The sequence below is a fragment of the Saccopteryx leptura genome, chromosome 2, assembly GCF_036850995.1.
Source record: "Saccopteryx leptura isolate mSacLep1 chromosome 2, mSacLep1_pri_phased_curated, whole genome shotgun sequence".
In the NCBI taxonomy this organism is placed as follows: Eukaryota; Metazoa; Chordata; class Mammalia; order Chiroptera; family Emballonuridae; genus Saccopteryx; species Saccopteryx leptura.
The window spans coordinates 258,742,602-258,755,187 of record NC_089504.1 but is presented as its reverse complement, the minus strand read 5'-3'; the positions used below and the strand labels follow the sequence as shown (position 1 = coordinate 258,755,187).

General features: G+C 41.7%; 1 protein-coding gene across 2 annotated transcripts in view; it reads right to left on the bottom strand.

The window, feature by feature from the left end:
- Positions 1-5,659: 5,659 nt before the first annotated feature.
- The window catches only part of KLHL20 (kelch like family member 20), a 33,880-nt gene continuing 26,953 nt past the window's right edge, over positions 5,660-12,586 (bottom strand). For both annotated transcript variants that reach the window (XM_066371531.1, XM_066371532.1), the window contains 3 exons: positions 12,313-12,521; positions 10,597-10,703; positions 5,660-7,089 (listed from right to left, as the gene is read on the bottom strand). In XM_066371531.1, coding sequence (XP_066227628.1) covers positions 7,005-7,089; positions 10,597-10,703; positions 12,313-12,521 — 401 coding nt within the window. In that variant the 3' untranslated portion in view covers positions 5,660-7,004. The remainder of the gene's footprint in view (positions 7,090-10,596; positions 10,704-12,312; positions 12,522-12,586) is intronic.

The window sequence follows — 12,586 nt, the reverse complement described above, 5'->3', positions numbered from 1 at the left end:
TGGCGACCTCGGGGTCTCGAACCTGGGTCTTCCGCATCCCAGTCCGACGCTCTATCCACTGCGCCACCGCCTGGTCAGGCAGTTTTTGTATTTTTGAATGCTATTTTTATTTTTAAAAATTTTAATTTTTTTTCAGAGACAGTCAGGGAGAGGGATAGATAGGGACAGACAGACAGGAACAGAGAGAGATGAGAAGCATCTATCATCAGTTTTTTGTTGCGACACCTTAATTGTTCATTGATTGCTTTCTCATATGTGCCTTGACTGTGGGCCTTCAGCAGACCGAGTAACCCCTTGTTCAAGCCAGCAACCTTGGGTCCAAGCTGGTGAACCTTGCTCAAACCAGATGAGCCCGTGCTCAAGCTGGCGACCTCGGGGTCTTGAACCTGGGTCCTCCGCATCCCAGTCCGATGCTCTATCCACTGTGCCACTGCCTGGTCAGGCAAAATTTTACTTATTAATTTTTCCTTAAAAAAGAAAGGGAGAAAGTGAGAGAAAAAACGATTTGTTGTTCCACACACCTATGCATTCATTGGCTGACTCCTGCTTGTGCCCTGACCAGGGATCGAACCTGCAACTTTGGCGTGTCAGCTGATGCTCTAACCCAGGGGTCCCTAAACTTCTTACACAGGGGGCCAGTTCACTGTCCCTCAGACCGTTGGAGGGCCGGACTATAAAAAAAACTATGAACAAATCCCTATGCACACTGCACATATCTTATTTTAAAGTAAAAAAACGGGAACAAATACAGTATTTAAAATAAAGAACAAGTAAATTTAAATCAACAAACTGACCAGTATTTCAATGGGAACTATGGGCCTGCTTTTGGCTAATGAGATGGCTAATGTGTTCCTCTCACTGAGCACCAATGAAAGAGATGTCCCTTCCGGAAGTGCGGTGGGGGTGGATAAATGGCCTCAGGGGGCCGCATATGGCCCGCGGGGCCATAGTTTGGGGACCTCTGCTCTAACCAATAGAGCTACCTGGCTAGGTCCTGCATACTACTGTTTTAACGGTACAACGTCAGAGGTCTATATCCTAAGAAAAGAAGAACAGCAAAGGAATTTTAAATTGCATTAGTCATACTTTTATTAATATTGGTATTATTTTACCAATGTAATAAGATGAAACACATGTAATTATAATTTTAGGAACCAAGATGTACGGTATAAAAGATATACATTTTATAAAATCAGGTGAGCTAAGTAGAAACTAATACTAAATTTGAGTTGGAAATATCAGAATGAACTCAAATTATTTCTGGAATGCAAAAATTTTTAATTTTGATAAAGTCCAGTTTATCCATTTTTTTTCTTTTATGTGCTTTTGGTATTATAGCTAAGGAATGATTGACTAACCTTAAGTCCTGAAGATTTACTCTTCTAGGGATTTTATTTTACCTTTTAAATTTAGGTCTTAATTCATTTTGAGTTAATTTTTATGTATGGTGTGAGGTAAGCATGCAAATTCACCATTTTGCATATAGATATTCACTTGTTACAGCACCATTTATTGAAGATTTATTTCCCCATTGAATTGCTTGTCAGCTTTCTTAAATCAGTTGGCTATTGATGTTTATTTCTGGATTCTCCATTCTATTTTATTGACTTATGTCAGTACCACAGTGGGTTGATTACTGTAGATTTGCAGTATGTTTTAAACTTAGGAAGTATGACTTTACTAGCTTTGTTCTTTTATCAAGATTGTTTTTACTATTCTGAGTCTTTTGCATTTTTCAAGGAATTTTAGCATTTATTGGTAAAGCTCTGTAAACAAGTTAGCTGGCATTTTGATAATGATTGTGTTGAATCTGTGGATCAATTTGGGGAGTATTGTCATAATTATATTGTCTTTCAATCTATGAACATGGGATATTTTTGCATTTACTATTTAAATCTTTCAAAATTTCTTTCAACAATGTTTTATAGTTTTCAGCATACAAATATTGTACTTTGTTAAAGTTATTCCTAAGTGTTTTCTTCTTTTTTCTGCTATTGAGAATTTTTTTAAAAAAATTTTATTTTATTGATTTTAATTTATTATATTTACATAGATTCAAGTGTCCCATGATAATAGAATTTTCTTAACTTCATTTTTGGCTGTTTGTTAGTAGTGCGCAGAAACTGTTTTTTGTATATTGCTCATTTCCTCTGACCTTACTGAACTTACTACTCTAGGAATTTCAGTGAATTCCTTAGGATTTTTTTATATACATGATTGGTGTCATTTGTGAATAAAGAAAGTTTTACTTTTTAATTTCACTCTGGATGCTTTTTATTTCTTTTTTTGTGTGTCAAATTGCTGCGGTCGGACCCAGAATAAGAAACAGAAGTGGGAAGAATGCGTCTTGTGCCTGATCTCTGTAGGAGGGGATATTTCACCATTAAATATGGCGTTAGCTATAGGTGTTGCACAGCGGCCCTTTCCCGGGTTAAAGAGGATCTCTTCAGCTTCTAATCTGTTGAGGTTTTCTTCTTTATTATGAATAGATGTTGAATCTTGTCAAATTGCTCTTTCTGCACCTATTGAGATGCTTCATAATTATTTTTTTTTTACTCAAAACTACACTACTCTTCACTTCTGATTTCCAGTTTCACATAGTAGGATGTTGGAAGTTGCCATTCTGTCCAGCAACAAGTAAAAAGGTGAACATACAGAAAAACGTAAAAGAGGGGAGGACAGAAGGCAAGCTGCTGCTCCCAACCAGCGTGACAGACCTGCGCACACAGGGAGTCCCGACTTACTGGGGCAGAAACCACGTGGGAGCCAGGGCCGAAGTAAACAAACCCAAACTTGAGTTGATGAAATGCTGGGGTTCGGTGTGGACAGATCTGAGAGTTAGCAACTGCAGGGGCCCAGGTATAGAGCATGAAAATGAGTTAAAAGATTCTGTTTTACAGCAATGTCTTTGTTTCACTTAGAAATAAAACTGGCTCCAATGAATACTTTGGCCACTAATGTACTTCCTGGGTCTCTATTCCTGAATCAGTTGTATGGATTGGTCCCATTGGGGACTTCCCCATCTAGGGAGAGGCTAATCCCTAGTTTTGTTCTTGTTATCACTCTGCTTTTCTTCCGGTACAGGTAACACTGGAGCTTTGAGAAACTGTGATTGTGCCTTGAGGAGTGGCTGTTCATGATGCAGTACTGTAAGGATCTCCAAAACTTTTATACTTAAAAATTTTTTTCTGTTGATTTGAGAGAGGGTTAAGGTTGTGCATTCATTGGTTGCTTCTCATATGTGCCCTGACCAGGGATTGAACCAGTGACCTCAATATGCCACGATGCTGCTCTACCCACTGAGCAACCCGGCAAGGGCAACCATCCCACACTTTTTCAATGTTACCAGCCAGACTACTTAAAACAAGGTTTTTAGTGTGTCTTTTCCAGACTGTTTCAGGTTGGCCTGCAGTGGCAGTGGGCACAGAGAGATGGAGTAGGAGTTTGGGTGGCTGATTTCTAATGTTGGCTGTCATGGACTGTGTACTCACTCTAAGGAAGGCTTCCTGGGTTTTCAGTCTTAGAGCAAAGAAACAGATGGGATTGGACCAGATGATTATTGAGTCCTACACATACAATACCTGGTTATTTAGTCAGGGGCACTGACATCTTTTCCCTTAGATCAGTGGTAGTTAACCTGGTCCCTACCGCCCACTAGTGAGTGTTCCAACTTTCATGGTGGGTGGTAGTGGAGCAACCAAAGTATAAATAAAAAGATAGATTTAGGCCCTGGCTGGTTGGCTCAGTGGTAGAGCGTCGGCCTGGCGTGCAGGAGTCCCGGGTTTGATTCCCGGCCAGGGCACACAGGAGAAGCGCCAATCTGCTTCTCCACCCCTCCCCCTCTCCTTCCTCTCTGTCTCTCTTTTCCCCTCCTGCAGCCAAGGCTCCATTGGAGCAAAGTTGGCCCGGGCACTGAGGATGGCTCTGGTCGCAACAGAGTGATGCCCTGGATGGGCAAAGCATCGCCCCCTGGTGGGCATGCCGGGTGGATCCCGGTCGGGCGCATGTGGGAGTCTGTCTGACTGCCTCCCTGTTTCTGGCTTCGGAAAAATACAAAAAAGAAAAAAAGAGATTTAACTATAGTAAGTTGTTTTATAAAGATTTATTCTGCCAAACAGCGAAAATCGGACATAAAGTACTTGGTAAGTAATTATATGCTTTAACTTGCTGTAATCTGCTTTATAAATTTTATAAAGTTACTTCCCTACTTTATAAATCACCATTACTGTGGAACCGGTGAGCGGTTAGAAAATTTTACTACTAACAGAGATACAAAAGTGGGCCATAGGTATAAAAAGGTTGACTACCCCTGCCTTAGATTGTCAAATTAAAGTGACAACAGCCAACACAACAATAGTTATCTGGAGTGAATGAATCGAAATTATACCTAATTCTTGTCAGGTTAGCAAAAAATATATATTTTGTTATGCCACCTAATTTTATTTTATTTTATTTTATTTTTTGTATTTTTCTGAAGCTGGAAATGGGGAGGCAGTCAGACTCCTGCATGCGCCCGACCCGGATCCACCTGGCACGCCCACCAGGGGGCGGTGCTCTGCTGCGACCAGAGCCACTCTTGTGCCTGGGGCAGAGGCCATGGAGCCATCCCCAGCGCCCGGGCCAACTTTTGCTCCAATGGAGCCTCAGCTGCGGGAGGGGAAGAGAGAGACAGAGAGGAAGGACAGGGGAAGGGGTGGAGAAGCAGATGGGCTCCTCTCCTGTGTGCCCTGGCCGGGAATCAAACCCGGGACTTCCACACGCCAGGCCAACGTTCTACCACTGAGCCAACTGGCCAGGGCCATATGCCACCTAATTTTAGATTATTTATTTATTTTAGAGAGACAGAGAGTCAGAGAGAGGGATAGACAAGGACAGACAGAAAGGGAGAGATGAGAAGCATCAATCATTAGTTTTTTGTTGCGCATTGCGACACCTTAGTTCATTGATTGCTTTCTCATATGTGCCTTGACTGCGGGCCTTCAGTAGACCAAGTAACCCCTTGCTTGAGCCAGCGACCTTGGGTCCAAGCTGGTGAGCTTTGCTCAAACCAGATGAGCCTGCGCTCAAGCTGGCAACCTCGGGGTCTCGAACCTGGGTCCTCGGCATCCCAGTCCGACGCTCTATCCACTGCGCCACCGCCTCATCAGGCTATTTATTTATTTTTTAGAGATGAGAGAGAGAGAGAGAGAGAAAGAGAGAAGGGGGGAGGAGCAGAAAGCATCAACTCCCATATGTGCCTTGACCAGGCAAGCCCAGGTTTTCGAACCAGCGACCTCAGCGTTCCAGGTCGACGCTTTTACCCACTGTGCCAGTGCAGGTCAGGCATGCCACCTAATTTTAGTAATCAGTTTACGTGTGCTGTGAGATGAAAAAGGTTGAAAATCCCTGGGTTAGATAATACTAATATATAATATAATGTAAATATTTTGTTAAATATTTAGTTAAATTATATAAAATATAGTAACTAAACAATATATTAATGTTAACTTTTATATACAATTTTATATGTAATATATAATTCTAGCTGGCAACCCCTTTATTTCTTCAGATTTGTGAAAGTACTTATAACTTTGCATAAAGGAAATATAAATGATATAGAAACAGAAAATCGAAATAGCAAAGATTCAAGCATTAAAAAGCATTAACCAAAATTTTTTATGGTAAGTACTATCTTTATTTTAAAAAGTTATACATGCTAGAAAAAAAGCATAAATGATACATGTAAACAATTGTTTACCAAATACTTGTTTTCCTTGTAAAGGTGCAAATGATTTTTAAATGTAAACACAAAAGTTGCCAAACATTTTGTATTGGGGGCTGGAGGGGAGAAGGGTATTCCTTTTGTTGTGGATAAAGTCTTACCTTAAGATTCTGCAAAAGGTCTATGAAAATGATGACAAAAAAATTTTAACCACTTAAATTTTTATCAGTTTTTCCTTAGAGCTTTCTAACTTTTTTCCAAAAAGTGCAGTGTGAGAGAAGTGTAACAGTGGCTTTACAGAATGAAGACAATGATACACAGTTGTACAAAAGAACCGAGATATTAATAAAATGCCTCAGTTGGTTTTACACCCGTTCCCATTACTGTCACATGAACCGAAGGCTTCGTTCTGTGGAGGCTATTACAGATGAGCCTCAGCTGCCACAGGCTTGAGCATCGGGTGTAAACTGTGTAACAGGATTCACTGCAGGGGAGAGGATACTGCTCCCGCTGGTTCTTTCAGCCATAAGAAAATCAGAAGGGAAGTTGCTTCAGTCAGTCAGTAATGCTTGATTAAAAACTTGCAGAGTTGCACACGATTCCACTGGGGGTTCTTAAGACAGTATATGAGGGTTTTATACTATTTCTGTAGAGGCACTGAGCAGGGCTCTGGAGCTAGCAGGAACTCTATGAAAATACTGTGAAAAAAAGACTTTAAATATAGCAGAAAATAAGTGCAATGGGAAAACAAGATGTGAAGTTCCAATGATGAAAACTGTGAGTCCTGGTTTTATTGATTTAATCTTCCTTTTGAATTGTACTATTTAAAATGAGATGCTTTTTTAAAAAAGATCTTCAAGTCTTCTGGTGCTTAGTGCAAAAATGATGGCTAACTTACACACTTTGTATACTGATCTTTATCACTGGTAGTCCTTGTAAGGAGTGGAGTCATGTGCATGGAGTGCCTAGAAATAACAGCCAGATCATATATAGCCCTTCTCCCCTTACTAGTATTTTCAAACAGTGTCTTAAAAATAAAATTTTACTGCTTGGAATTTTATTTTTTGGTTGGGAAGAAAGCTAAAAAATAAAAAAGAACTGATAAATTAAAACCAAAAATAAATACTCTTCTGCATGGGACTGAAAATTATTGTGCAAAGATGGCATCTTACAGTTGAAGTACTTTCATTGTATTTGTATTTCCATATGTTGAGGCACCGGCAAAGAATAAACTTTGTTCTAGTTCTTTCTTGAGCTGTAGGAAGCTCCATGTCAAAGCTGTCCAGAACAGAGAGGGGCATGTTCACCATATGTGGGATTCACAATGTGTCATTTTAATCACTCCTACACCACCCCCCAGCCGACGGTAATTCATCCCACCGTACAACCTGCAAGAAAAGACACAAAAAACAGATTTCTAACTGGAAAAAGCACCGTTTCTTCCATAACTTAGATGTTCATAAGACATGTTCTATATCACAACTAATCTTTTTAGCTTTCATACATCACTTCTAAAGATTAAGAGCTGGAATTGAACATTGCAAGTGGCAGAATTATTTCAGACACTGAGTCCAAGAGCTCTCACTTATAAGGGACTGAAGAATAAAAGATGTGACTTTTATATTTACTACTTTTCGCATCATAACTGTATGACTTCACAGCTAGACCGACCTCTAACAATTACACAGAATCATATAGTCTGCATCTTTGTGTCTAATTTCAGCCCCGGCTTATTATTTTTTCACCCATATTCTCTGCCCAAACTTCAGCAATTATTTATTTGTAACTTTTTGCACTGTATGTATGTGTACAAGCCTCCTCAAACCCTTCAACAAAGTTGGAGATAATAGAGCCAGCATCTAGTTCGTGACATATGAACAAGTTCGCCTTCAAAATGAAGGATTTCCATGGAAAAGAATGTTAGATCCTTTGCCAGCAGTGAGGTAAGATTGTTGTGGGGTTTTTTTTGTTTGTTTTTTGTGGCAGAGACAGAGTCAGAGAGAGGGACAGATAGGGACAGACTGATAGGAAGGGAGAGAGATGAGAAACATCAATTCTTCGTTGCGGTTCCTTAGTAGTTCATTGATTGCTTTCTCACATGACCGGGGTGCTACAGCAGACCGAGTGACCCCTTGCTCGAGCCAGCAACCTTGGGCTCAAGCTGATGAGCCTTGGGGTCTTGAACCTGGGTCCACCACATCCTAGCCTGACGCTCTATCCACTGTGCCACCACCTGGTCAGGTGAGATAAGATTGGTTTTAAGTTGTGGATATGTAACTACTAAATTTAGACATTTATCTCTCAACATATAATTTCTACTTAGTGTCCATTTCTGGGAAACAAGTCCTTAGGATGATAGTGATTAAGAGGCAGAGTTGGCTGTCGTCTCAAATTATCCTTATTCAAATTCCCACTAAAAATAGGAGGCTGCATGTGGAAGAAATGAGGCCCAGGCAGTAAGAGGGAGGCTCCTAGTCATGACTGTCTGCCATTACATCTCCCTTACCTGTAGTAGGTTTTGCTACAATGCTGTCTTTGCAGTGAGGACTTATTGGGCCACCTTTTTTTTCCCTAATATATTTGTTTTACAGAGGAGAGAGAGAAAGGGGAGAGAAGCAGGAAGCATCAACTCCCATATGTGCCTTGACCAGGTAGGCCCAGGGTTTCGAACCAGTGACCTCAGTGTTTCAGGTCAATACTTTATCCACTGCACCACCACAGGTCAGGCTGGGCCACCTTTTAAATGGACACTCCTCTCTGGGGCCCATGCCCCCACCCCTCCATCTGCTATGTAGCAGTGGCACTGTCTGTCCCCATCACTCGTCAGTGCCTGGAGGGCAGGAAGTTTTGTTTTGTTCACTTTGAATCTCTAGGGTCTACAACACTCAGATCTTCACTCAATAAACGAGGTTGTGAAAATGTAATGTAGAAGCAAGAAGGGCTACAATGTCGTTAGTCTGATTTTAGAATTGGGACCACTGAGCCACACAGAGCCATGAAAGATATGCAGAATTCAAGTAATGTCACCTAAATATCTAAAGGTTGTGGCTTTCCCAGAGATGAAGAGTATAAAAAGAACACAGCCAATTCATGAGTTGCGTCTTATAACTGATGAAAAACCTGGGCAGGCAGTTACAGGCTCACAACTAGAAAATGAGACTTAGAGCAGAGCAGGAATGGACTGAGACTGCCCTCCGCTCACCTTTCACGGTCACAGAAAGATCTGAGGATGTCTGCTGCCTCAGCTGCCATATGCAGACAGGCATCTGTGGTTGACGTGCAACCTCAACCGCTTAGATGGTTACCCTAGATTTGTTCAGGGAAATCAGCCCAATTTATTGAGAAACAGACCCCAAATTGTGTGGAAGGTAAAACCATTTCCTTAGAAGGCTAGCTAGTATTTAAAGTTAAGTATAGATATGAAGTACATCAAACAGTATTGATATTTTATATTAAGTTTGAGAACCTACTACGGGTAAGGGAGATGTAATGGCAGACGGTCATGACTAGGAGCCTCCCTCTTACTGCCTGGGCCTCATTTCTTCCACATGCAGCCTCCTATTTTTAGTGGGAATTTGAATAAGGATAATTTGAGACAACAGCCAACTCTGCCTCTTAATACATTTGACATTTTAAGTTCTTGTAATGTTTAAGAAACACTGGCATATTAAAGCATCTATCAGATTAGTTTGTGAATCAAGTATAAGTAAAGATGTATGTAGGCTTATGATTTTAAGTTTAGAGGTTTAAGAGAATTGCTAAAATTTTTGAATATTTAAAATAAGTACATGAATCACTTGATTTGTGTTTATTAAGAACCATTTAAATAGCAAGGATTTGTTAAAAATTTAAAAGCAAAGTAAAGCCTGGCCAGTTGGCTCAGTGGTAGAGTGTCGGCCTGGCATGCAGGAGTCCCGGGTTCGATTCCCGGCCAGGGCACACAGGAGACGCACCCATCTGCTTCTCTACCCCTCCCCCTCTCCTTCCTCTCTGTCTCTCTCTTCCTCTCCCACAGACAAGGCTCCATTGGAGCAAAGTTTGCCCGGGCACTGAGGATGGCTCTGTGGCCTCTGCCTCAGGCGCTAGAATGGCTCTGGTTGCAACAGAGCAACGTCCCAAGATGGGCAGAGCATCGCCCCCTGGTAGACATGCCGGGTGGATCCCGGTTGGGCGCATGCGGGAGTCTGTTTGACTGCCTCCCCGTTTCTAACTTCAGAAAAAAAAAAATAAAGAAAATAAAAAATAAATAAATAAAAGCAAAGTAAAAATTAAACCTATATATAGTTTAACATAATCTCTCTTATGTAAGATATAGCCTCCTCCTAAAAGTGACTTAAAATTTACTTAAAATCCTTATTCAAATTCCTATTTGATTTAAAATAGAATAATAATATATTTAAGTAGATTTTTAAAGATCAAGAAAAATAAAAGTTTTAAAATGAAATAAAATATTTTCTTAAAGTAACTTCAGTTTTTCTTTCCTGGGCCTGACGCTGCCCACATGAGCACCAGAACCCTGCACCGACAGACTGACAGCCAGAGACCTAGGTTTTGACTCAAACACTCTCATAGCTTGGGCAGGGCCAGTCATTTTATTCCTTGGTGCCTTCATTCCTCAGCTAAACGTGATGGGCCCAGAGAGGAGAGCCTCCCCGTTTTTGCCATCTCTAATCATAAAACTGGATAGTTACCGAAGAGAAGCATCTTTTAAGATGTCAGCCAGTTTAAAACAAGTAAAAACAAGCCATCAAATAGGGGTGACCTCAGCCCTGTTCAGAGCCCTGCCAGAGCTACCTCAGTGTGCTGGCCATGCTGACTTGGACGGTCATGGACCATCTACAGGCCGTTATTTTCAGGGCAGCAGCCAAGTGTTTGCAACATAATTGAAAGATTACCTCCATGTATTGGCATCAGGATCAAAAACTTCAATGGTCTTTAGGTATGTTGTGCCGTCAAAGCCTCCCACAGCCATGAGCTGCCCGTTCACCACTGCCAGGCCAACCTGCGGGACAGAACAGGGCTGCTGAAAGACTGACAGTCCCTGGGAGAGCATGCTTTGTGGCCTCACCTTCTGGGTTACTTGATTTGTTCTGTTCGTTTGGTTTACTTGATTATTTAATAATTTTTGTCTGGGTTACAGAGGAAAAAGCAAAAATCTATTAAAGTACGGGAACTAAAAAATTAGAATATTTAGAGTTGAAAACATGTATGTATTAAATTTTAGGAAAAGCATTCATGGGGAGTAAGCAAGACCTTCCAAACTGTTTTTACTTCTTTTGGTGTCTGCTTGTTCTAATCCACTATCTAAATTGCCATGAAAATTATCTTTAAAATACAGATCTAACCATGCTGTCAGTTTCCTCTAGAAACTTTCTAAGCCTTCCTACCACATAAGTTTAAAGTCTTTACCATGTCACTGAGCCCCCAGAACCCTACAAAATTCCATGTGTTACCCCACCCCTGGTGTACCCAGTGCTGCAGTAATGATTGATTGCTGGTATATTTTTCACAGCTCCGTGCTTTCACACGTGTTGTTCCCTGGCTGTTTTCTTTCCTTCTAGAAAATCACTCTTCCCTCATGACCTAGCTTACACGTGACCGTTTCTGGTAAGTCTCCTCACTCCCGAAAAGCACTAAGCAGTCTGCCATGTTCTCCATTAATGCACAAGCTCTACTAGAGAACTTGTTTTATCATGAGCTGTGAACATTTTCTGTCACTGAACTGGGAGTTCTTGAGGCAAGGAATCATGTCATAGCCAATTTTGCTTTCCCAACACATTACTAATACTTAGTAGATATTTACTAATTGAGTGAAAATCTAATCAACAGGATGTAACAGTGAAAATAACAGGAATGTCCTAAGACACTGTCGGGTACCAGAAATAAAAAGCTGTAGCCACGTGAATGCTCTGACTTGCAGACACCAGCAGCGGGTTCCCTGATCTGTGCAAATAAAAAATGACTTCCTCTGTCCTCAGTCTATGGAACCTCAGCCACTGCTGGGCTCTCGCACCTGCTGTCCTACATGATGGACTCTTGGCAGGATCTGGTTTACGGGTCACAGCTCACTCTGAGCCAGTGTCCTTGGGTGGATAAAGTCCATACCCCACCCTGGAAGTCCCCTGTGGTCACTGGTAAGCCTGGTCTCGAACATGACACAGGCCAGCCTGATCTGATCTGGCCTATACTCTAGGTGGGACAGACTCAGACCCGTCTGTGGAGACTGGCGGTGGGGCCACACTGTTTCTGCCTGAACATTTATAATGGTGTGCCATGCCCTTGGAATAGTACCTAGAAACATTAGAAATGGATGGATGTAGGCAAAATTGGATAAAGTGGTAGATAAGACAGGGAGATACCTTTCAGAGATACTAAATAAATCATAAAAAAAGAATCCTCTAGTTAAAGGTATGATGGGATATGAGATATTTAATTACTTGAGATGAGCAATCAAAATAACCCCCCACCCCTACCCATATAAAAGTAGCAAGAATTATTTTGCCTAAACAGGGCACCTCACTGTCCCGTGTTGTATTTTACAGGTCAGAGTTCTCCTTGTGCACAGCCTCTCCTGGTGCTGGCTGTCAGGTGGTCAGTAGCTGGGCACTTACTCCACTCCGACGGGATGTCATAGCGACCACCGGAGACCACTGGTTAGTTCTGGGGTTGTATCTCTCAGCGCTGCTGAGCTCTGTCGTGTCGTCTCTGCCTCCTACGGCGTAGATCATGTCCTGATAGACTGCACAGCCTAGGTGTTTCCTCCGGGTCCCCATGGGGGCAATGGTGTGCCACCTGTTTTCCTGAGGGTTGTAGCGCTCCACTGCAGGGAAAGACAAACCGGTGAGTGAGCATCAGCCACCTCCTCTCACCTCTAGTGTTCTTCAC